Raw genomic sequence first — 27,186 nt, 5'->3', positions numbered from 1 at the left:
AAAAAAAAACAATTAAAATTATTGCAATTTGAGTTTCAGTAGTACAAGTCAATCATAAGTCAGACAAAACATTGAATATACTTCTACTACTTGTTTCAGTAGCGAAAGACAGTTTTAGTCAGACAGAACAGTTAATATCAATACAATTTTAGTTTTAGTAGTCAAAATCAATATTAATATAAAACTTAAATTCTTGTAATTTTAGTCTTAATAGTCAGAGCCGTTTTTAATATAAATAAAAGAAATTTTTGTACTTTCTATGTCAGTAGGTAAAACAAATTTTTTTTTAAATTTAAAATCTAAAATTAAAAATTTCAAAATTCTGTAACTAATTATAAGTAAAAGAAATAATCAATCAATCATAAAGTACACTAACTTATACCTATAAGAAATTAAAAGTATTTCTCACAACAGAAACCAGTATTTTTTCTTTTTTTTGTAACATTTCATAACGTCGACAAAAGAATTTAAGGAAAAAGAAAAATAAAGATATGAATTTTCGAAGATCATTTACTTTCGAAACATAAAAATAATCTTTATATTAACCTTCTCGCTTTCTCTATCTCTCGTAAATAGAATTTAAGAAAAAAATCTCCCGAAAAAATTCAGCTACAAACCGAACAAGTTTCTCACATCATGAGTATATATATAAGAGCTTTACACTTCACTGGTTTGGAAAATTGAAACAAAATTTGGATTTCCTGGTACATCCTTATGTAACTAAAATCGTTGTAAAATAGTTTTGAGCGAAAATCCCTTTATTTTCCAAGTCTATAGACTTAGGAAAATCCCAGGCAATTTCAACATCCTTTATTTAACTTCACACCAAGTTTGTTGAAAATTATTTTTTTAACATATTTTAACACAAGACCCTCACGGGATATTGTGAAATTGATTTTCTTAAATCTGAACGAATAAAATAAAATTATTAAATTTCTATTAAGTAGAGAAAGCGATAGAGGAAAAGAAATTTTTTTTCTTAAAAGAAAAATATTTTTTCTCGACAATATGATGTAAGATAGTCTTTTTGAACTTTGAGGGAAAAAAAGTTTATTTTACTAGAGAGAAAAATTGACTCTTTTGACTCTAGTGGCTGAAAGAGTGTTTTTACTTTAAGGTTATATTAATTTTTTTATCCTCCAGAATAATGTCGATTTTTTACTTCTAGCAAGCAAGAACTAGCACTCCCAAGAACTAATTTTAAATTAATGAATAATTTTACTCAAATATTTCAAAATTAATTTAATTTTAAAAGAGTTGCGTTTACAATTTTCATAAATAAATGAACTTTAAATGGTTTCAATTTGAAATTTTATAAAATTTCAAAGTTCAAAGAATTTAATTAGAAATTTTAATGAACTTAGACTTTTGAAAAATTGTAATACCCAAAATCTTCTAAAATTAGTTAAATTGTTCAATATATATTTAATTAATTATTAAAAATAATGGATTTATAGAAGAATTTTAGTTTAAAACACTAAAAAAAATTGAATTTTGGAGAAGTTACAAATGTTTACAGAAATTCAATTATTTTCAAAAGTAATAAAATTCTTATCACAAAATTCAATTATGTTCAAAATTTACAAGAAAATCTCGACAAAATCCCAATTATTATCTTTATAAATAAAAAAATTCTTCAAAATTCAATTATTTTCAAAAAATTTATTAAAATTCTTGGCAAAATTTTAATTATTTTCAACAATTTTCCTCATTTCCATGATTTTCAATATCTAATATTTTAATAAAATTTACCAAAAAGAATTTAATTATTTAAAAACAATTCTATAATAAAATTGTGCTCAAACATTCATTTTTTCATAAATAATAAAAATTTCACAGGAATTCAAATATTTACAAATTTAATTAATAATTAAATTATTACCTAATTATTATTAATTATTATTATTATTAATTATTATTTAATGAATAATTAATTTAATTCGTATTAATTCAATTATTTTCATAAATAATTAAGTTTTTACAGGAATTGAATTATTATTTGTAAATAATAAAAGTCATTCTAGGAATTCAATTATTTTCATAAATAATAAAACTCATTTGCAGAATTTCAATTATTTTTAAAACAATTTTAATCAAATTCCTCAAAAAATAAAATTATTCTTAAAAATTTTCTTAAAATTTGCCACAAGAATTCAATTATTTAAAAACAATTTTGCCAAAGTTCTAAACGAATATTTAATTATTTTCTAAAATAATGATAATTTTACAGGAATTTAATTATTAAAGATAGAATTTGCAAACATTTTTTCGAAAAAAATCAATTGTTGTAAACTTTTTTAGAAAATTCTTCTCAATAATTCAATTATTTTCAGAAATAATAAAACTCATAGCAGAATTTCAATTATTTTTAATACAATTTTAATCGAATTTATCGAAAAATGTAACTATTCTAAAAAATTTTATTGAAATTCGACAAAAGAATTCAATTATTTAGAAATTTGTTAATAAAATTCTTTATAAGAATTAAATTTTAAGAAACATTCAATTATTCAATAAATAATTTACTTTTGTATTTCAATATTTGAATTCTCGTAGAATTTTCTATTAAAAATTGATTTGAAAATGAATTTTAGTTTTGGTAAATTGTAGATAATAATAGAATATAAAAATTATTTTTAACAAGTTCCAGTAACAATACTCTTATAATATAAAAATAATGATATTAACACTCGATCCTATTTAATTATTATAAAACATGAAGAAATCGATCACTCCGATTCTTCGACTCTGAGTAATCGTTTTCTTCATGTTTTATAACAATATTTTTGAAGTTGATTAATATCAAAAAGGTTTGAATTGGTAATTTTTGAAAATCTTAATTCCTATGGAAAAATAATATATAATAAATAAATATTTAAAAAAGAAATTATGGTTTTCGAATAAATTTACAATTAATGATATTCGTAAATAAATATAACAGAACATTTTTTTCAATATAATTTTTTCCTTTAATTTCTAAAAATTCAAAAATTTTCAGTTTCATTTGTCAATTAAATTTTCTAATTGACAAATATAATTTATAAACATATTTTTCCTTTATTTTTAAAAAACTTTGAATTTGATTAAAATAATTGAAATTAAGAAATAGATTTGATGCAAATTATTTCCTTATGAAAATTGAGAATTTTCTACAAAAATATTAAGAAACGAGAATATCTAATATTTTTCTTCCCAAGAGAAAAAAATGAGTTTGTAAACAATATTGTTATTGAGAAATAAAAATTATGCATAAAGTGGGTATATTCCCTACTTCTTAATAAAAATTTTTTAACAATTAACAATTTTCTAGTATTTTTTATAAATAAAAAGGAGAATAATTTACATAATAATTTAGATCAGTCAAACGAAATTTGTAATAGAAAAAAGTATATAACAAACAAAATGGGTATATTTTTTATTTGTTAATCATAATTTTTAAAAAATTTTCTAATTTGTTATATTATTTTATTATAAATCATGACAGAATACGGAGATAAATATAGTTAAGTTATTAACTTAGCCATTAAATCCTAGGATGATAAGTTTTCTCTACTTTCCCTAGAGAAAATAGTATTTTAACTCCTTGGGAGTAAAATTTTCCCTTTTTCCCCTAGATGATAAAATAGTATTTTAACTCCCAATTTTTTTTACCCTAGGGGGTAAAGTACTGCTTTTACTTCCAATTAATTCCAAATTGTCAAGAATTATTGCACCAATCTTTTGAATACACTGTAAAAAATTTAGGGAGTTAACGGACTCGGGAGTTGGGAGTGAAATTTTTCGAGTTAAAAATCAACTCCAAAAGAGAGTTAATTTCTAACTCCCTTCATTCAACACCCGCGCGAGTTATTTTTTCCATGGGGAGTTAGCATTTGGGTGTTAAATTTTAACTCTCTTTATTTAACTCCCCTGGCATTAACTCCCCAATGGGTGCGACTTTTATAGACCCCCTGAGGGAGTTAAAATTTAACTCCCTTTTTTTACAGTGTAAAGGAAAAAATTGCCTAAATTTAAAAAAAGAATAACCTACCTTTCAGGTAGGTTTTTTTTTTTAAATTAGTCAATTTTTTTCTCCGCTTTTAGCGCACAGTGTAAGCATTATTTTAAAGAATTATATATTAAAAAGGCCATATTGCTCATGAAGAATAACGTCAAGTGAAAGACTATAAAGTTTTGTGTATGATGTGCATTTGATATTAGCTACACAAAGTGAACGCTTGGTTTGAAGCACAAGGAATAAATTATCCGGAAAGCTTTCAGAACCTCATGGTAAATATATATACACTCACAAACAGTGAGAAATCTAAACCACAAATTCTACGATAAATCTTGAATTTAGGCTGTAATTAATTCCCCACCTGTGTATACGTATATACACACACACACACCATGCGGAAAATCGAGTTTCATTTTAAAGGAAACACAACTCGAGGTGCAATTTCTACTTATATAATGACGCCGCACATCACAAAACACTTTAGAAAAGGCATATAATTGCGTAGTGCGCCGACACTAATTTCCAGTTTCAAATCTTTGAAGTGGAAGAAAGTTTGTCAAGTTGTTGAAACTTTTCAAATTACGAGACAACTACAACAATTTGTCGTTATTATTCGCCGCTTTTTTTTCCCCCAACATTTCTCTTACTGATGCATCTTTTCTTTCATTTCTCTCTCTCTCTCTCTCTCTAAAATAAAAAAGAAGAGAGAAAGAAGCTTTTCACAAAAGTTTAAAGAATAAAGAAGCAATTTTTACCTATTGAAAAACATTTCGTAGAAACGAATTGAGAAAAAAAGAATGTTTGAAATAGAAAAAAGCTTTGTAAATATGTTAATAACAACGAATTTTTTATATTATTTTCTTTTAAACTTAAACTTAACCTAATTTGATTCTTTTCAATTTTTTTTTTTTTTAAAGTTCTAGTTTAGTTTCCAAACTAAAAACGCCAATCTTAATTTTTTTTAATGATATGCTTAAATTATATTTAAGCTTCACATAAAAGCTTTAAATTAAGCTTTTGTATCAGTAGTAAAAGTTCTTTTAATAAAAATACAGTTAAAATCATTAGATTTTGAAATTCAGTAGTACAAGTCAATTGTATCAGACGAAACATTGGACATACCTACATCGACTACTTGTTTCAGTAGTGAGAGACAGTATTAGTCAGACGAAAAACTAGTATTTAATAAAAAAAAACCTAAAAATAAATAAATTTTAACTTTTTAAGTAGTAAAAAATAAATATCTAGTAGAAATAAATAAATAATTCGTAGAAATAAATAATAACTAATTAAATAAGAATAAAAATAAATAAGTTGCAACAAATACTAAAAAAAAAGTAATCAAATATTTTTGGAAAAAGTAGTAAAAAAATTACAAAAAAAATGTAAAAAATATATAATAAAAATATTGTAGTGATAAAAATGAAAACTAAAGAAAAAACTCATTTATTTGAAATGAAAATATAACTTTCGCGAATATTTGTGATATCGAAAGTTTTATTAGATCAATTAAGAATATAATTAGAGTAAACCATAGAATTACGCGAGTGACAAGGGAAACAAGAGGACTTAATTAATGTGTCAACTTACGCGGCCGCATCTACTAGCACTGTACGAAATTTAACACATCCCTTACAACCCTTCTGGGAATTAATGTCAAAAACTGTTATGCCAAACATTTTGAAACACTCAAAACTAGAAAAGTTTGAAAAAAATTACCAGTCACATAAAAATATTATTATTATTATTATTATTTTATTATTGTTAATATTATTTTTGTTAGATATTAAAATGCTTTCATAAAAAAATTGTCAGATATTTTTTAATGGTACTGGTATTGTCTTATTTTTTTAGTCACAAATAAAAATTGAAAAATTCGATTCATTATAAAAAAATTGATAAAGAAAATTATCAGTAGTATTATTATTTTTTTTATTCTATATAGAACCTAAAGTATAAATTTACGATGATTTGAATAAAATATAATACTGATAATTTTCTTTTACAATCTTTTTAGTCACCAATAAAAATCGTAAAAATTAGATTTATCCTTTATATTCCAAAATAATAAAAAAAATACTCTATAATATATATAATAAACGTCAATCATAAATATCAACTCTTTCTTTTACGAGATCCTAAACATAAATTTTTATATAAAGAAGGAAAAGAATTATAATTTGTTTTTCTATTTAAAGTTAAACGAACCTTTCATATACATACATACATACTCCTCTCGATATAATTTACGAATGAATATAAAAATAATCTCAAGTCGCATCTGTAAATCAAAAAATGCAATGGAAATTTTTTTTATGAAGTCTTTTTAAGAGAATTTTTTAAGAGCGACTTTTGTTGACAAAGTGTGTATGTGTATTGTATATAAAGAGTGAAAGCAGGTTGGAGTAAAAAAAAAAAGTTTTTGCATATTAGCAATGTACTTTGATGTACCTCATTTTTCAATAGCGTTCATAAATGCTGAACTTATGTTTACACTGGCTCTCCAGTTGCATATGCTTTTAATAAGCTGAATTTTATGAGTACGGATATACTGCTGTGGAAGTTTTTTTATTCAAGTTAACATTATTTGGTTTTTCTCTTTATTTCAATGAAATTATTGATTTAAGTAGCGAAAAGAAAGAAATTTGCTTCTCTTTTTTTGTATTTTTACAATGAATGAAATTTTAGTTTATTAAATTTTTTTATAACTATAAAACATGAAGATATCGATAACTCCGAGTCTTCGACTCGAAGTGATCGATTTTTTCATATTTTATAATAATAAGAAAGGATTAAAGATGACCAAGTAATAAAATCATTATTTTATACTACAAGAATATTATACTTCGTTCAAAATTATTTTCATTATTTCAATTCAATTATTATTTTCAAAAAATTTTAACAACAATTTTACTTTAATATCTATTATTTTTAATAACTTTCCAAAAAGTTCTTTGGCAATTTTCAAATTCATTTGTTTACAATATTCAATTTCACGAAATTTCCATTATTTCTAAATTCTTTAATTAAATGCATATTAGAAAATAAAAACTTTAAATAACATAAAAGAAAATTCAATTAACCCTTTTTCAAAAAAATTAATTTCAAAATTCAATTATTTCTAAAAATTCACGTTATATTGCTTTTAATATTTAATTATAATCTAAAATTTTAACTGAAATTCATTTTTATATGAAAATCGTTTCTTATTAGAAAATTCTACAGGAATTTAATTATTTAAATGCAAAAGTAAATAATTTATTGAATAATTGAATATTTCTCAAAATTCAATTCTCATAAAGAATTTTAGTAACAAATTTTTAAATAATTGAATTCTTTTGTCGAATTTTATTAAAACTTGCATGAACATAATAACTTTTTTCAAGGAATTCAATTATAATTGTATGAAAAATAATTGAAACGCTGCGATGAGTTTTATTATTAGTAAAAATAATTGAATCCTTAAGAAGAATTTTATTACTCTTGGAAATAATTGAATTTCTGCAATAATTTGTAATTTCTCTAAACTTAATTTTTTTTCTAGTGCTTTTAACTAAAATTCTTCAATAAATCCATTGTATTTAATAATTCTCAAAAAAGTTCTTTGAGAATTTTCAAATTCATTCGTTTACATTTCAATTTTACAAAATTTCAGTTATTCGAAAATTTTGCAATTAAATATATATTGAAAAATAAAAACTTGAAATAATTTCAATAAAAATCCTATTAAACTTTTAAAAAGAATTAATTCTACAGAATGGTTTGGCAAAAATATGAAAAATTAAGAATTTCAATGATTTTTGTTTAAAACTTTTTTAAAATTTAATTATTTCTAAAAATCCACGATATGATATTGCTTTTAATATTTAATTATAATCTAAAATTTTATCTGAAATTAATTTTTAAAACCATTTTTATTAGTAAATTCTACGAGAATTCAATTAATTTAATACAAAAGTAAATTATTTATTGAATAATTGAATGTTTCTTAAAATTTAATTCTTATAAAGAATTTTATTAACAATTTTTTAAATAATTGAATTCTTTTGACGAATTTTAATAAAATTTTTAAGAATAATTGCATTTTTCGAGGAATTCGATTAAAATTGCATTAAAAATAATTGAAATTCTGCAATGAGTCTTATTATTTATGAAAATAATTGAATTCGTAAAAGAATTTTATTATTTATAAAAATAATTGAATTCCTGTAAAAATTTTTATTATTTATGAAAATAATTGAATGTTTGCGTAGAATTTTATTCAAATTTTTTTTTTTAATAATGGAATTCTTTTGGAAAATTTTATTGAAATAGTAGATATGGAAAATCATTGAATTTTAGAGAACTTTTGAAAATAATTGAAATGTTGACAAGAATTTTATTATTTATAAAGAGAATTCAAATTTTGACGAGAATTTTTAAAAATTTTTGAACACAATTGAATTTAGTAAATATGTTACTAAGTTAGTTAGTAACTAACTAACTCCCTGGAGAAGCTAAATTCGTTGAATTTTTGCAAATCGTTGTCTTTGGTGTTTTATTTAAAGTAAAATTTCATTCATAGTTAAAAATTACAGCAAAATAGATTATTTTAATCCTTTCTGGTGTTAATTTATAATTGAAATTATAAATATACCTAGAATAATAGAAAATAATTTTTTTAAATAAAATAATAACAAATAGTTTCATTAAAAAAATAAAAGAATAATAAGTTTTTCAGTAGTATAAGTCAATTTTGGTCAGGCAAAATAGTTGAAATCATTGCGATTTTATTTCAGTAGTGCAAGTCAGTTTCGATCAGACGAAACTGTTAAAATAAATACAATTACAATGCCAGTAGTGCAAGACAGTTTAAGTCAGGCTAAGCAGGAATCTGCGATTTTTAGTTAACTATAATCGGTAATAAAAGCAAATATTTTGTCAAACACAAGATTTTCTATCGACTTATTATATTTATTTATTAAGGGCAAAAGTAAATTGTTAGACAATAATATTTTTTAACGATTTTGTAGATTTACGAGTAGTAACAGTAAGTATTTACTCAGACACTAAATTTTCAAACAATTTTATATCATTATCAGTAGTTGTAGTCAATATTTAGTCAGACACAACACTTTCTAACGATTTTTCAAAATTAAAAGTAGGAAAAGTAAATTTTTAGTCAGACACAACATTTTCTAAGAAATCTGTTAACTTCTCAGTAGTAAATGCAAATTTCAGTCAGACAAGCTAAATCACATTTTTAAAAATAAGCACACCAGTGCTAAGACATTTACAATTTAAAAATGTTTTCATTCTCCACAAAAATTGAATAGCAAATTTATTCTAAAATTCCAATTTCACATTTTTCCACCCTCTCTCATTTTCTGTTCCATAACAATTTCTTTTCAAATTTTTTTCTCCTGTCCTCACGCAATTCCTTTTATGTTATAATAAAAAAACAACAAAATAAAAAGAAAATTTTTTTTTACTTAATGTCGGAAAAGCGTTATAGCAATTGTTTTTTTCTCTACCTCTATATACTTTTGTGAATAAGTATGAGACAGTTATTACAAAATTATTCTAAGAAAATTAATCTCGAAAGAAGCACTAGCAGTCATAATTGGCAAGAGATGAAAGTCTGAGTACTTTCAGGAATAATATTCATTTCGCGAAGGAAGTTCATCTCTAAAAATACATTCTTTCTTCTACTCTATCTCCTTTACTTGAAAGTGATGTGCTCATAAGCGTACTAAAGTAAAAGATCGATAACGTTCTTAGTACTTTTTAAAAAATAAAATTAAAAAAGGAAAAAAAACCTAGTGCAGATACCCGTCGAAGGTAATAAAGAAAAAAATTTTCCCTGTCCCTTTATTTCTTCAGAGGTCTCTCACTCTCTCTCTCTCATTCTCTCTCCAGTGACGTTATTTTTCTTCTGTAGTTTTTTTTTATTTTTTTTTTTTGCCTAAATAAGTTATCCTCTAGAAATTTTTCGAAGCATATTTCATAGCGTGCTCGAGTTTAATTTTCTTTAACGTGTGATTAATTCCTCTGCCCTTAAATTCCTCGAAAGGGACTCTTAAATTAAAATGCACATTATCATTCAATGAGAAATACGAGCAATTTAGTCAAGCACTAGTCCATTCCATTCACAATTCTCTTGAAAATTACCTTTCTCTTTAAAAACGACAGTTTCGCACTTAAAAAAACATCAATTTTCATTGTCAAGATAAATTCCAATTGATAAATAATTCAACAAGCGTTAATCGTACAAAAAAATAATTTATTATCTTTTTTTATTATTTTTATATAAATATTTATTTTTATTCAATTACTACTCATAAATCTACAAAATCCTTAAAAAATTGTTAGTGTCTCACTAATAATATACTTTTACTATCGATAATGACAGAAAACCACTTAAAAACAGTATAAAATTTTTTTGTTTGATTTATAATTTCTTTTACTATTGAGAAGTTAACAGATTTCTTAGAAAATGTTGTGACTGATAAAAAAATTAATTTTACTACTTTTAATTGTAAAAAAACGTTAGAAAGTGTTGTGTCTGACTAAATATTTACTAATACTACTGATAATAATGTAAAATCCTTAGAAAATTTCGTGTCTGAATAAATATTTACTGTTACTGTAAATCTACAAAATCGTTAAAAAATTTTAGTGTATCGATTTACTTTTCCTATCGATAATCATTGAAATTCAGTTAAAAATCGTTAGAAAATTTTGTGATTGACTAATAATCTACTTTTACTACTAAGAAGTTAATTAATTTCTTAGAAAATGTTGTTTCTGACAAAAAAAATTACTTTTATAACTTTTAATTCCGAAAAAATGGTTAGAAAAAATTTGTTTCTGACTGAATATTTACTACGACTACTGATAATTATATAAAATCGTTGAAAAATATTGTGTCTGACAAAATATTTTCATTCACTACTGTTAATTATAAAAAATCATATCTGACTAAATATTTATTGTCACTACTCATACTTAGAGTTATTACCTATTTTTAAATTCAAACAATTTTATAAAAAAAATCATTTACAAAATTTAAACGTTCAAAACTTTTGAAACATTTTATTTAATAAAAAAAAATCTTCTTGAAAATATTTTCGAAACAAAAAATGTTTTGAAAGAATCAAATAGATTTCGTTTTTCAAAATATAATTAAATTCCATAAATAAATTCAAATAAAATTAAATTTTTTAAGTTTTAAATATTAAATCAAAAGGTTTTAAATATTTTCCATATATTGAAAAATTAATACCTAATATTTTTAAAATTAAAAAAAATCTTTTTTCACTCTAAAGGAGAAATTTTTTAATAGAATTTATTTTTAATCAACGATTTAATTTATCCTATAAAGTACACATATAATTAAAACATATTATCAAAATGTACGAAATGATTTTCTGTTCATAAAATACAGTTAATAAACATTCTTGCAAATATTTTATGGCCGGATGCAAAAATATTTAATTATAAAAGTGAATATCGATTGATTGTTAAATACCGCGATTTATATTTATTTTATATGAATAATATAAGGTTTTATAACCTAAATAATTTTTATTTATATTTATATATTGTTCAACTTCTTTTATTCTATATTGCTCTATTTTTTATTTCATTTTATTTAATTCTTTTTATTCTTTAATATATTTTTTTCATTCTACTTTCTACTTTCACTTTAATTTTCAACTTCTATCAAAACAAAAGTTAAAATAAATTTTAAAGTAAAAATAGAAATCATCAAAGTGAAAATGAAATTACATAGTCAATCAAGCACTGTAAAAAAAGTTTCCAAATTAGAACTGATTTCGGTATTAAAATAGAACCAAATTACGATTTAGTACCAAAATTTGTACTAAATTAGTACATTTCCTTTTACAGTGAGTAGTCAAAAAATATTTTTAGTCAGACAGAATTTTTTTTTATTTTACACTTAATTTTTCTTCCCATATTCTCAATACTGTTTAATTTATTTCATTTCTTCTGCTTTAAGAAAAATAAATAAAGGAAATAAAGGAAATGATTTATATAATAAAAGTTTTCTCCCTCTCACACACTATATAGAATCGCAGCTTTTCCAAAACTCTCATTGACAACTTTACGAATTATCGCTGAGAAGCATTTTATCGCCCAAAGGAAGTACAGAAGTTAGGAAACCCGATACTCGTACAACGATTTTCACCCCCTTGAGACATCTGAGAAGAAACTTGCACACGACGTCATACATACGAAAGATCTCAAGATGGTCCGCATTTATCTTGTAACATATCCGGCTCGTTTCATCTCTCTCCCTACATTGATACATTTATATATACATATATATATATACATGTAATTTTTAGATTTACATTTAAGATATGTAACAGCTTAGGTGACACGATTTAAAAATGTCTAACACTTTTGCTATCAAATAGAAACATCTCTGCAAACTAACATCGGGTGATCCGAGAAAAAGAGATGAACATTTTTACAACTCAAATTCAGGAAAAATTTAATTTACTTTTCTATATATTTTTCATTATATTAAAAAAAATTCTCTTAATCATTAAATTCTCTTAATAGTTTAATCAAAAAATGGAAACTATTTTTTCAAATTTTCGTTTATTTTTATTTTAAAACAAATATAATAAGAAACTAACAACAATTCGCGCACTTACGCGCGCTGACATCTCACTCACTTTTTTAAATAAAATTAGTAATTTTAAAAATAGTAGAAGGTAAAACTTTTTAATTCAAAATTTTTTTTTATAAAAATAAAATATGAATTGGAATATATAGTTTTAATATTATAATTATAATAATCATACATTCTAACGCATAGGGAATTCGGGAAAAGTTAGGAATTTTTATTAAGAGTACTGAAAAAATTAAATTTTTAGAATTCATAAGAAAATTCTGAATTTTTGTGTCTTTTGTTTGACTTGTAAACTATAAAATTACCACGTGTTCTAATAAAAAAACATTCAATTTTTTCAATATCTGACAAAAATTTCTTTTTAAATAACTTAAATCTTGAACAGCTATCATAAAATAAGTAAATTATTTAATGAATAATTTTACTTAAATATTTTTAAATTAATTCAATTTTAAAAGAGTTGCGTTGACAATTTTTATTTTTTATAAATAAATTAACCTCAAACGGTTTCAATCTAAAATTTTATAAAATTTCAATGTTGAACGAATTTAATTAGAAATTTTAATAAACTTAGATTTTTAAAAAATTTTAATAATTCACAATCCTCTAAAATTAGTTAAATTTGTCAATATATATTTAATTAATTATTAAAAATAATGGATTTATAGAAGAATTTCAGTTAAAAACACTAAAAAAATTAAATTTTGAAGAAGTTACAAATTATTACATAAATTCAATTATGTTCAAAATTTACAAGAAAGTCTCGACAAAATCCAGACTATTATCTTTATAGATAAAAAAATTCTTCTTCAAAATTCAAAATTTGGCAAAATTTCAATTATTTTCAAAAATTTTCCTTATTTGAATGATATTCAATATCTACTATTTTAATAAAATTACCAAAAAGAATTCAATTATTTAAAAACAATTTTCATAAAATTGTACACATTTAATTATTTTTATAAATAATAAAAGTTTCACAGGAATTCAAATCTTTACAAATTATTTATAAGTTTCTTCTGAATAATTCAATTATTTTCAGAAATAATAAAATTAAATTTTATTATTAATTATTTAAAAACAATTTTGCCAAAGTTCTAAATGAATATTTAATTATTTTCTAAAATAATGAAAATTTTACAGGAATTTAATTATTAAAAATAGAATTTGCAAACATTTTTTTGAAAAAAATCAATTGTTGTAAACTTTTTTATAAAATTCTCCTCAATAATTAAATTATTTTCAGAAATAATAAAACTCATGGCAAAATTTCAATTATTTTTAACACAATTTTAATCGAATTCTTTGAAAAATGTAACTATTCTAAAAAATTGTATTAAAATTCGCCAAAAGAATTCAATTATTTAGAAATTTGTTAATAAAATTCTTTATAAGAATTAAATTTTAAGAAACGTTCAATTATTCAATATATAATTTACTTTTGTATTTGAATATTTGAATTCTCGTTGAATTTTACAAAAAAAATTTATTTGAAAATAAATTTTAGTTTAGGTAAATTTTAGATAATAATAGAATATAAAAATAGTTTTTAACAAGTTCTAGTAACAATATTCTTATAATATAAAATAATGATTTTAACACTCGATCCTCTTTAATTATTATAAAACACGAAGAAATCGATCACTCCGAGTCGAAGACTCTGAGTAATCGTTTTCTTCATGTTTTATAACAATATTTTTAAAGTTGATTAATTTCAAAAAGGTTGGAATTTGAAATTTTTGAAGAATCTTAATTCCTATGGAAAAATAATAATAATTAAATATTTAAAATATTAAAAAAATAAATTATTGTTTTTGAATAATTTCACAATTAAAGATATTCGTAAATAAATTTAACAGAACATTTTTTTCAATACAATTTTTTCCTTTATTTTCTAAAAATTAAAAAATTGTCAGTTTCATTTTCAATGAAATTTTCTAATTGACGAATATAATTTATAAACATTTTTTTCCTTCATTTTTAAAAAACTTTGAATATTATTAAAATAATTGTAATTAAGAAATAGAATTGATGCAAGTTATTTCCTTATGAAAATTGAGAATTTTCTACAAAAATATTAAGAAACGGGAATATCTAATGATTTTCTTCCCAAAAGAAAAAAATGAGTTTGTAAACAATATTGTTGTTGAGAAATAAAAATTATGCATAAAATGGGTATATTTCCTACTTCTTAATAAAAATTTTCTAGTATTTTTTATAAATAAAAAGGAGAATAATTTGCATAATAATTTAGATCAGTCAAACGAAATTTGTTATAGAAAAAAGTACATAACAAACAAAATGGGTATATTTTTCAATTGTTAATCATAACTTTGAAAAAATTTTCTAATTTGTAATATTATTTTATTATAAATCATAAAAAAATATAATAAATAATGTAAATAAAATAATAAAATAGTTTTTAATTTAATAAAATAAAATTATGATTAAATTATTAAATTGTTAATTTTCATAATTAATATTCACGATAAGTACCTAATTGATCAAAAATATTCAACTATAGTGTTTAAATTTCCGCAAATTGTGAACAAAACCAGAATCTAAATATAAAACAAAAAATTAAAAAAATACATACAAGGTATATTTTTCCTATAATTAATTGAGGAAAAAAAATTATTTTAAGTATAGTGTTTAAATTTGCGTGAAATGCAACAGAAATATAATCAAAAATAACATCTACTTGCAAATGACTTCAGTTAAAATTAGTTCAAGCACACCGCGAGTGGATAATGGCTTTTTCATTATAAAGTAGAAATACTTTTTTTTATATTCTTTCATTTTTTTCCAAATATATTAGGTAAAAATTTCTCAAGTTAATTACACAAGTTCAGCGTACAAAGCAATTTTTTTCATGAGTGTTAAATATTGAAGACTAATAGGATTCAGAAAATCATGATAATGAGGGGTGAATAAATTGAGTGTTATAAAAAAAAAGGAAAAGTGTTACATAATATATTCTTCTTTTTTTTACACTCTATGTATATAAAAAACAAGTAATTAAATTTTTACCCGCAGGAAAAATTTCAACATTCTTTTTAAAATCTCATAATGAGAATTAAATGGAGAACCCTGTTTACCAATAATAAAGCTTATATAAAATTTCGTTGCGCTATTTATATTGAAAAAAATATAAAGTTAAATTATTAAAATAAGCAGTTAAAAATCTCTTTTCAAACCGAGCAGAAATTTAACGATAATTGTATACATGAAACGTGTTCGAAGAAAATAGAGTACATTTTACTAAGTGAATAGAAAATATTTGACAAAAGAAAAATAAAAAAATTTATAGAAAGAATGAAAGGAAAAAAATATAGAACCTATAGAAAGAATGAAAAGAAAAATATATTTAAAAAAAGTGAAATATATCAAGAAAAGTAAAATATATAATTTCTTTTCAAAATTACTACAATTGAGAAGAAAATTTTTTTTTTTAAATTATGGCCCGAAACCTAAATTAATATGAAAGAAAATTTAAACAGTCAACATCGAGGAATATTATAATAAACAATGATGATTGATTAAATGACTAAGTAAGCAATGAATCAACATCAGTTTGACTAAGCGATCAAAGTAAACATGAAAAAGAAATCCCTTTTTCCCTTTAATGAATTAACTGTAAAAATGTGAAAAACGATTAATCATCATTTTCTCCAATCTTAACTTTTGTATTTCTTCAAGATCGTAAATTTTTTTGTCCCGCTGCAAAATTTATTATTTCTTTAATGTCAGTGAGTTTATATGTTTAAAAATCAATTGCGTGCAAATATTATTTTCTATACTACTGAATAATATTTTTACTTCGCTTTAATATGTATTAAAAAGAATAAACATTTGTTTATTTAACAAAAATTTATTTTTCTTAAAAACTGACAGTGAATTGAAAATTAATAATTTGTTACTGCAGCGGCAGAAAAAAATAAACACAAAAAAATGTGTCTGACTAAATTTTTATTATACTACTGTAAATAAAATTACACATTTGTTTTGTTGTCCGACTATATGCTGCAATTTAGCTACTGATTTAAAAATAAAAAGACAGAAATTTTTATGTCTGACCTAATAGTGCTTTTAGTACTAAATTACTAAATTACTGACACTAAAAACTATATTTCATTATGAGCTAAATGCTTACAGAATTGATTTTTATTACTGATAAAAATATCCCAATTTATTACACACGGATGATTAAAATTGACTTATACTACTGAGATCTAAAGTTATAAGAACAAAGTTTGTTGGCTGACTGGAAATTCGTTTTACTACTCCACGATAATTCAAGAAGAAATTGGCCATTTTCCGCCTGACTAAAATTCTCTTATACTACTTATACTAACTCTTACTACTTAAATATACTAATTTAATACCAAGACAATACGTTGTCTGACTATTATTAACTTTTACTACTTATAACGAATTTTTAATTATCGAAGAGGAGCTTGTCACATTTATTTCTCAAAATAAATAAATTATTTAGTAATAAAAAGGACTACACACGAATATATTATTAATATTTATAATAATTATTAATAGTATTAATAATTATTAATACCACCTAATTATAATTATTAATAAAATATACAATAGTAGAAATAATAATAATAATAACAATAATAATAATAATAATAATAATAATAATAATAATAATAATAATAATAATAATAATAATAATAATATTAATAATATTATTAATATTATTAATATTATTATTAATAATTATTAATAAAATACACAATAGTAGAAATAATAATAACAATAATAATAAAAATACTAGTAAAGATGTTAAAGAATATATTAGTCAACGATTTGAACTAAGAAACTGCGGTCTTAATGCACTGCATAAAGCTGAGCTTTGGTTGTATTGCTATTGGCACCTGTGTAACCGTTAAGCGTTCCCAACCTCTTCAGCTATTATTGGATTATTATCGGAATTTATGCCAAAGCAGGAAGCTCCTCGAACCGCAACTTCTTTACGTCAATTGAAAGTAATTTCAAATAGTTGCGAATATATAGACCATCACTTATTTAAAAATAAATTACTTGTTGAGTGTAAACAATTCTAGAAATAAGAACTAAAGTTTCTCGTCTCAATATAAATCTTCAATTCATGCGAAAAGTTTTAGCGAATCCAATTTTTTTTCTTTTATATTTAACAAGAAAAAATTATCAAAAAAAATAAAATAAAACTTGATAATTACTCGAAAATAAAAAAATTCAATAAAAAATTAATTTCTTTAATTAAAGAATATTGTCTCTAACTGTCAACAATTCGAGCGCTGAAGCGCGCGGCTACCATTTTAGGGTGAACTTATAAATTTCAAAATTAGAATTTAAAAATTTGTAATCCACATTTTTGTTCAAAACACTAAAAAAATCCAATTTTTGGAAAAATTACAAGCAATTGCAGAAATTCAATTATTTTCAAAAGTGATAAAATTCTTCTCATAAAATTCAATTATCTTACAAATTTAAAAAAAAAAAATTTCGTCAAAATCCCAATTAACTTTAAAAATAACAAAATTCTTTCTCAAAGTTCAATTATTTTCAAATCAATTTCAAATTCCAAAAAATAGTACGCAAACATTTAATTATTTTTATAAATAATAAATTTTTTTAAGTAGGTAATTAAATTATTTTTAATTAAAAATGTATTTATTTATTTATTTAAATTTATTTATTTATTTATTTTATAATTAAAAATTGTAGAAAATAATAATTGATTTGAAAAAATAATTTTAAAAAAGTTACTGTAATAAAATTCCTATAATATAAAAAAAATGATTTTATCACTCGGTCATCTTTAATTATTATAAAACATGAAGAAATCGATCACTCCGAGTCTTCGACTCGGAGCAATCGCTGTCTTCATGTTTTATAAAAATATTCTTATAAGTTATTGAATTTAAAAAGATTTGAATTTGAATGTTTTGAAAAATTTTAATTCCTACGGAAAAATAATATTTAAATATTTATTTTAAAAAAAGTTATTCATGTTTTCGAATAATTTTACAATTAAAGAAATTCGTATAAATAAATGTTAACAGAACATTTTTTTTTTGAGTACAATTTTTTCCTTTATTTTCTAAAAATTTAAAAAGTTTCATATTTTCATTTTCAATTAAAATTTGTAATTGAAACATAGAATGGAATATATAATGTTTCTTTTCAAAAAGAAAAGAATGAGTTTCTGAACAATATTGTTATTGAGAAATATAAATTATGCATAAAATGGGTATAAATTTTTTTAATTTACACTGAAAAAATTTGTAAATTGAATTCTATTTGTGTTAATAAAAAATGTAATTAATTTATTAAATAAAACAGTAGAATGTAACAATTGTGATTAATTTATGTTTTTCTAATTTCTTGTGGAAGTTAATTCATTTATATTTTTAATTTTTTTAAAGCAGTGAATTAATTAAATTTTTTAATTTCATGTGACAATTTTTGCCTAAAGTTTTTTAATTTTTGTAACAGTAGTAAAAATGAATTTACGTCAGACAGTAAAATTTGAAATTGGTACTTGGTACAGTAGTAAAAATCAATTTGAGTCAGACATGTTTTTTAAGATTAGTACCAGTTGTAATTATAGTTTTTCAGTAGTATAAGTAAGTTTTTGGTCAGACAAAAAAGTTTTTCTTTATTAATTTTTTTTTTTTAATTATTTATTTATTTATTTATGTATTCATTTATTTTAACAGCATTGCAATTGTATTTGTAACAGTAAGTCTCAGTTATAATCAAAAACTTTTTTAAAATTTTCTTTAATTTTGGCAACAGTAGTAAAAACCAATTTTAGTCAGAATTTGTTACTCGGTACAGTATTAAAAATCCATTTTAGTTTTAGTTTCTTGTGTCAGTAGTAAGAATCATTTTCAGTCAGACGAAACAGTTTCAAACATTGTAATTATTGTTTTCAAGTAGTGCAAGTCAGTTTTAGTCGGACATAAACTTTCAAGCATAGTAGTTTCAAACATAGTGAAACATTTTTGTTTTTCAGTAGTATAAGTCACTTTCGGTCAGACAGGAAAGTTGAAATCATTGTTCTTTTAATTTAAGCAAAAAATGTCATTTTTTGGCAGTTTTAAAAAATTTTTGTAACATTTGTTACTTTTTAAAAACACTAATAATAATAATAATAATAATAATAATAATAATAATAATAATAATAATAATAATAATAATAATAATAATAATAATAATAATAATAATAATAATAATAATAATAATAGTAATATTAACAATAATAATATAAAATAACTAATTTTCTAATAACATATTTTTTATTAATAAAAAATTTAATTTTCTATTATAAATTTGAATTTACATCGTTTGATAAGTAAGTGAACAGGAAAATTAATTAGTCTGCTGTTAAGAAAATTATTTAATGAAAGCTTATGTATTTTTAATTAAATCGATAAAAAACCCGTCTATTGGAATTAATTATTAAGCGAGAGACAGTGAATGAAGAACGATATAAGAAAAATATATCAATAACAGATGTATTCGAGTGAATGAAAAGAGAGAAAAGAGAGAGAGAGAGAGAGAGAGTGCAGCGTGATAGAAATAGGCAACCTCGGAAAATTGCGGTGAGCATGTAAACACACAACAGATGCTTTGCTCTTTGTCTGTCATGGATTTACACTCGCGGAAGTAACTAAACCTGATACTATTCCTTGTTTGTGAGAAAACAAAGCTTATATACTGAAATTCAATTGCATAAATCAAATTCAACGTAAACTTACTCGTGACTAAAATCTCATTTACATATCTTGAACAACTATGCTAATTTCCTATACACAGCAACAACCTTCATCTATTTAACAATATTTTTAATAGAATGGAGAAAAATTTCCATATATTACTTATCAATCTTTCACAACTTTCATGTTGTGTGCTCACAATAGAAAAAGATTTATTACACTGCGATTAATTATGTTTGCAATTAATTTAACAATATTTTTTTATTTATTTTTCTTTTGTTTTCAATATAATAAAGTTAATTAATTAATAATAATTCAGAAATTTAACCCAAATTTAAAACTTTTAAATCCGACTCTCCAAGTCTCAATCAGTTTAACTTGAAATTTAAAGTTTTAACTAAATAAATTTCTTCTTTTAAATCAGTTAAAATTTACTGATTCAACATTAAAGAAATTTAAATTTAATCTCGGACGTAAAAGTTTATTTAATATTAAAATTTCCACTTATTTGAATCAGTAACTGACTTTTTGCTTTCAAAGCGGTTAAAATTGACTGACTTAACAGTAGAAAAATTTTACTAAAGAATCAGTAAATTTTAGCTTATTTGAATTAGTGACTGATTCACAATAGTTGATTTTTCAAGAAAAATCTGTCGTTTCAATTTAAAACTACTTTAAAAATAATAATTTTAAAAAAGTAATTTTGCATTAACTACAATTAATTCTAATTATATTCTTCAAAATTAATTTTCCTATAATTTAACAGCTTATATTTCATATTCAATTGCCGCATTTGTTTGCATCTAGTATTTTTTTAAATTCTGAAAATATTTCTAAAATAAAAATTTTATTTTTAAAAGTGACATTTCTTTAAAAGCAATTCATATTTCCTAAATGATAAATGAATTCATGAAACTAAATAAAGCCGGCTGGGAAATGAGAAAAAGAAAAATCTAGTATCTACTGCAATATAAGCTTTTAAAAGGATTTTTTTGCAACTTACCGCTGTTGCATGTAGCCGCGGTCTTCCCTACTTAGAGGAAATTTCGTGTTAATTTTTGTTTTTCTTTTTCATTTATTTTGTTTTATTATTTATTATTATTTTTATTTTACTCTATTTTATATAGAATAAAATATATTTATTTATATTTATTTTTGTTTATCTTTTTTATTTTCTATTTTGCTAAATATTAATTTTGTAGTTTGATTGATAGAAAATTTAATAAAATTTAAAGAGAATATAATTGATTGTCGCTTACCGTGGTCGATGCACTGGAACTTCTATGTTGCTTCAAAGGTGAACTCGTGTGCGTTGTTTGTCCATCGGAATTATTTGGACGAGTTATCACTGGTACAGAGAGATTTTGCGGCGGTTCAATGTCCAAATGACAATGCGCCTCCAAATGACTTTGTGCCCTTCTTTCTTCTAACACTATTTTACGGGCAGCCCGAAAGATCATGTAGTATACCTTTTGAAAGAAAATTTCAAAATTTATTAAATATTTTATTAAAAAAATATAGGAAAAATATTAAAATTATAATAATCATAAAAATTATAATAATTGTAAAAATTATGGAAAATATAACAATTAAAAATAAATAATAATAAATAACTATAACAATTATTAATAATTGTAAAAATTATAGAAAATATAAATAATTATAAAAATTAAAACAATTATAACAATTATAACAATTATAGCAATTATAATAATTATAATAATTATAAATACTGATAAATCGACAATAAGTAATCGTTTATTTGAATCAAAAGAAAATTTTTTTCCAGTGCAACAAAAAAAAAATTACAATTATGGTAAAATTTAATATGAGCTTTCTGATAAATTTTCTCGAAACGATAATATTCACGACAAAGTGAACGGCAAACTTGACCTTTCATTAAACAGAAACGAAAGGGAAATTTCATTCTCGAAAGAGGATGAGAGAATTTGGCGTCGAGAATTGAATATAACATTTCAAGAGTAACTAAAAACAGATTCTCATTGAATTTGAATTTGTCGACTCGAGAAATGTTATATAGAGAATATTTTAAGGAGAAATATATAGAATATTTATGCAAATAGCATTTAAATATCATTAGTTTTACTCGAGCGTTAATTTGTGGTTCGTTCTTTTTTGAGTCGAATGCAATAAATTCCCAGTTCTATAATACATTCAACGAGAACATTTCTTCCAAATGAATCATTTACTATGCTAAACGATATTATTATTCTTTAGATTTCAGCTCTTAAATGTACACCAAAAATGGATTTTTTTTATTTTTTAAAAATCATTTTAATAAATGATTCTGAATAAAATTTATTATCAAGTAAAATTAATCATTAATTAAAATTAATTATCGACAAAATTAATTCCTAATTCAAATTAATTATCAATTAATTATCAATTAAATTTAATTATTAGGAAAAATTAATTATTAAGAAAAATTTGAACTATTTATCAAAAAAATTTGTTTAAAGTTTAAACTATTTGCAATTAAAAAAAAATGAAAAAAAAGTTTCAAATCTAAAAATGTTAATCTCTTGGAAGCAGAGAGAGAGAGAGAGAGAGAGAGAGAGAGAGAGAGAGAGAGAGAGAGAGAGAGAGAGAGAGAGAGAGAGAAAGCAGAAAAATTTTTTCAGAGATGGGAAGTTACTTTTAATTTTGTCGGATTAGCCGAGTTTTTCATTTCTTATGGATTATTTTTACCGATGCGCGCATAATTCGGTTGCGTTTTATTAAAATTAATTTTTAAACATTTTCTCCTGTTAGTGTACAAATTTTTGTCAACATTTAATATGAGAGAGAGATAGACGATTTCATTAAAAATGAAAAGATTTTTCTCTCTTTCTATTTAGGAAAAGAAAAAATATTTTTTAACACACTTTTATTACAACTACAGATTTTTTTAATATTCTTTCACTCTTGTTTCTGAGTAACAATGAAGAAAAATCTATAATATTTCTCTTTCCTTTTTTTTAGTAATAAAGAACAATTCTGTTTGCATCAATTTCCAATAAACTTTTTATAAATCCATTTATTATTAAACTTTTATTCTCGTCGTTGTATTAACTTTGTGGAAAATTAAGGAAAATAATTTAATAAACTCGATTACATGTTCTTTTCACGTTTTAATTAAAATGACAATTTTAAAAATACGAAAGTATTAAATTTTCATTGAGAAAAGAAATTAATTAATTTGAATGAAAATTTATGAATTTTTAAAAATTCTCTCTCTTGGTAACATGAAAATGAAATTAGAAACATGAAAATAGAAAAATATATTCTTTTTTTACTTATTTTAGTTTATTTTCGTCCTTACACTTTTCTACAACTTTCTTTACATTTTTTACACTTTATTAATAACATTTTTTTAATAGAAATTTATTAATAAATTATTTTTAATTAAATTGAATTTTGAAATTCATTTAAAAATTAACTATATTTATTCTCCGTATTCTTTCATTCATTCTGTCCGCAGTTTGAAGTTAGTTTCTGTATGTGATTTTTTTTTTTTTTAGAAAATATTGTTTGACAAATTAAAAATATGCAGGTACTTTTTCATGATTTATAATAAAATAATATAACAAATTAGAAAATTTTTTAAAAATTATGATTAACAAATAAAAAATATACCCATTTTGTTTGTTATGTGCTTTTTTCTTTTACAAATTTCGTTTAACTGATCTAAATTATTATGCAAATTATTCTCCTTTTTATTTATAAAAAATACTAGAAAATTGTTAATTGTTAAAAAATTTTGATAAAGAAGTAGGAAATATACCCATTTTATGCATAATTTTTATTTTTAAATAACAATATTGTTTACAAACTCATTTTTTTCTTTTGGGAAGAAAAACATTAGATATTCTCGTTTCTTAATATTTTTGTAAAAAATTCTCAACTTTCATAAGGAAATAATTTGCATCAATTCTATTTCTAAATTTCAATTGATTTAATAAAATACAAAGTTTTTTAAAAATATAGAAAAAAATGTTTATAAATTACATTTGTCAATTAGAAAATTTAATTAAAAATGAAACTAAAAATTTTTGAAATTTTAGAAATTAAAGGAAAAAATTTTATTTAAAAAAATGTTCTGGTAAATTTATTCACAAATATCTTTAATTGTAAAATTATTCGAAAACAATAATTTCTTTCTGAGAAATTTAATTATTATTATTTTTCCATAGAAATTTAGATTCTTTAAAAATTAAAACATTGAAATTTAAACCTTTTTGAAATTAATCGACTTTAAAAATATTGTATAAATATTGTCTTCGACTCGGAGTAATCGTTTTCTTTATGTTTTATAATAATTAAAGAGAATCGAGTGTTAAAATCACTATTTTATATTATAAGAATATTATTATTGTAATTTCTTCAAAATTATTTTCATATTTTATTATTATCTACAATTTAAACTAAAATTTATTTTCAAACAAATTTTTATTAGAAAATTCTTCGAGAATTCAGTTATTTAAATACAAAAGTAAATTATTTATTGAATAATTGAATGTTTCTTAAAATTTAATTCTTATAAATAATTCTATTTACCAATGTTTAAATAATTAAATTCTTTTGACGAATTTTAATAAAAATTTTAGAATAGAAAATTTTTGAAAATAATTGAAATTTTGTCAAGAATTTTATTAAAAGTTTTGAAAATAATTGAATTTTGAAGAATTTTTTTATTTATAAAGATAATAATTAGGATTTTGTCGAGGATTTTTTGTAAATTTTTTACATAATTGAATTTTGTGATAAGAATTTTATAACTTTAGAAAAAAATTGAATTTCTGCAATCATTTGTAACTTCTTCAAAATGAAATTTTTTTTTAGTGTTTTTAACTAAAATTCTTCTATAAATCCATTATTTTTGATAATTAATAAAATATATATTGACAAATTTAACTAATTTTAGAAGATTTTGAATTATTAAAATTTTTCAAAAATCTAAGTTCATTAAAATTTCTAATTAAATTTATTCAACATTGAAATTTTCGAAAATTCAAAATTGAAACCGTTTGAAGTTCATTTATTTATGAAAATTGTAATTGCAACTCTTTTAAAATTGAATTAATTTTGAAATATTTAAGTAAAATTATTCATTAAATAATTTATTAATTTTATGATAGTTGTTCAAGATTTAAGTTATTTAAAAAGAAATTTTTGACAGAAATTGAAAAAATTGAAGATTTTTTATTAGAATACGTGATAACTTTATAGTTTATGAGTCAAACAAAAAAGACACAAAAATTCAGAATTTTCTTATGAATTCTAAAAATTTAATTTTTTTAGTACTTTTAATAAAAATTCCTGACTTTTTCCTTAATTCCCTATGTCAGAATATCTGATTATTATAATTATAATAATATTAAAACTATACTTTTTAATTTATATTTTATTTTTACAAAAAAGAAATTTAATTAAACATTTTTACGTTCTATTATTCTTAAAATTACTAATTTTATTCAAAAAAGTGTGTGAAGTCAGCCGCACGCGAATTTTTGGTAGTTGTTTATTAAATTATTAATAAAATTCATTGTTTTTTTATTTATTTGTTATAATATTAAAACATAGAAAGTGGAAAAATTTACCTCTAATTAATTAAAATTTTAATTAGTTTTAGTGTTATAGTCAAGAAAAGAAGAGTAAAAATGAAAAATGTAAAAAATATAATAAGGTGAATCAATTTTAGTTAATGAATTTTACTCTAAAATAAATTTGAGTTTGAAATGAATTTTAGTTTTGAAGTAAATTTGAGTTTGAAATAAATTTTAGTTCGCCATAAATTTCAGTTAATAAAAAAAAAACTTGTTCAATACTCACATAAATCATGACGGTCGTTGGAATATAAAAGCTGCACATGGTGGCATAAAATTGATACCATGAATTTTGACAAACGGAACAATCGATGCGTCCAGTTTCGGAAGTCTTGTACTCATTTCCGAGTATCAACAAGGGAGCTAAACTGATACAGCCAGCCATGCACCATACAAGAGCAACCCAGCCGATCATTCGTCGTGGTGTTCTCTTTACCCCATATTCCAGTGGCTTCGTGATGGCCTTGTACCTTTGAAGCAAAAGCAACAAGATTCAACACATGAACGACAACAACAACAACAACAAGAACAACAACTGTGTACAACCCCGTATAATACTACAAACAATATCTATAGCTCTATTGTCACGTAGTTCGTTAGTCAACTAGCACCCTCGAGGTATCATCAAAGACAAGACATTGTTTCTACACGAAACTAGATTATCCTTGTTTATTTAATAAAAACGTTTAGAAAAATTCTCCAAAGTCTTCGCTTTTCTTTTTCTCTTTCTAAATCTGCCTATTAAAAAGAATTCTTAAACTAAATTTTTTCTTTTAAATTTGAATTATTCCAAAACATCAATTATTTTATTTAAAATCAATATTTAATTATTAATTATTTTTCCATGGGAATTAAGATTTTCAAAACATTCAAATTCGAACTTTTTTGAAATTAATCAACTTTAAAAATATTGTTTATAAAACATGAAGATATCGATCGATTTCTTTATGTTTTATAATAATTAAAGAGTATTGAGTGATAAAATTATTATTTTATATTATAAGAATATCGTTACTCTAACTTCTTCAAATTTATTCTCATCAATTCAATTCAATTATAATTTTCTAGAATTTTTAACTTCAATTCTTCTTTAAATAAAATATTTTTAATAACTTTTGAAAAAGTTCTTTGAGAATTTTCAAATCGATTTGTTTAGAATTAAATTTTACGAAATTTCCATCATTCGGAAATTCTTCAATTAAATATATATTAGAAAAT

General features: G+C 21.8%; 1 protein-coding gene across 3 annotated transcripts in view; it reads right to left on the bottom strand.

Annotated features, from left to right (window-relative positions):
- Positions 1 to 27,186, bottom strand: part of LOC122507708 (5-hydroxytryptamine receptor 1-like) — a 310,494-nt gene that overhangs the window by 55,922 nt on the left and 227,386 nt on the right. For 2 of the 3 annotated variants that reach the window (XM_043620564.1, XM_043620563.1), the window contains 3 exons: positions 26,195 to 26,438; positions 21,622 to 21,831; positions 21,366 to 21,392 (listed from right to left, as the gene is read on the bottom strand). In XM_043620564.1, the coding sequence (XP_043476499.1) occupies positions 21,366 to 21,392; positions 21,622 to 21,831; positions 26,195 to 26,438 (481 nt within the window). The remainder of the gene's footprint in view (positions 1 to 21,365; positions 21,393 to 21,621; positions 21,832 to 26,194; positions 26,439 to 27,186) is intronic. The other variant, XM_043620565.1, reaches the window with a different exon arrangement.

The sequence above is a fragment of the Leptopilina heterotoma genome, unplaced genomic scaffold (genome assembly GCF_015476425.1).
Source record: "Leptopilina heterotoma isolate Lh14 unplaced genomic scaffold, ASM1547642v1 Lhet_51, whole genome shotgun sequence".
Classification (NCBI taxonomy): domain Eukaryota; kingdom Metazoa; phylum Arthropoda; class Insecta; order Hymenoptera; family Figitidae; genus Leptopilina; species Leptopilina heterotoma.
Note: the sequence above shows the minus strand (reverse complement) of the source record. Positions and strands in the feature narration are given on the sequence as shown.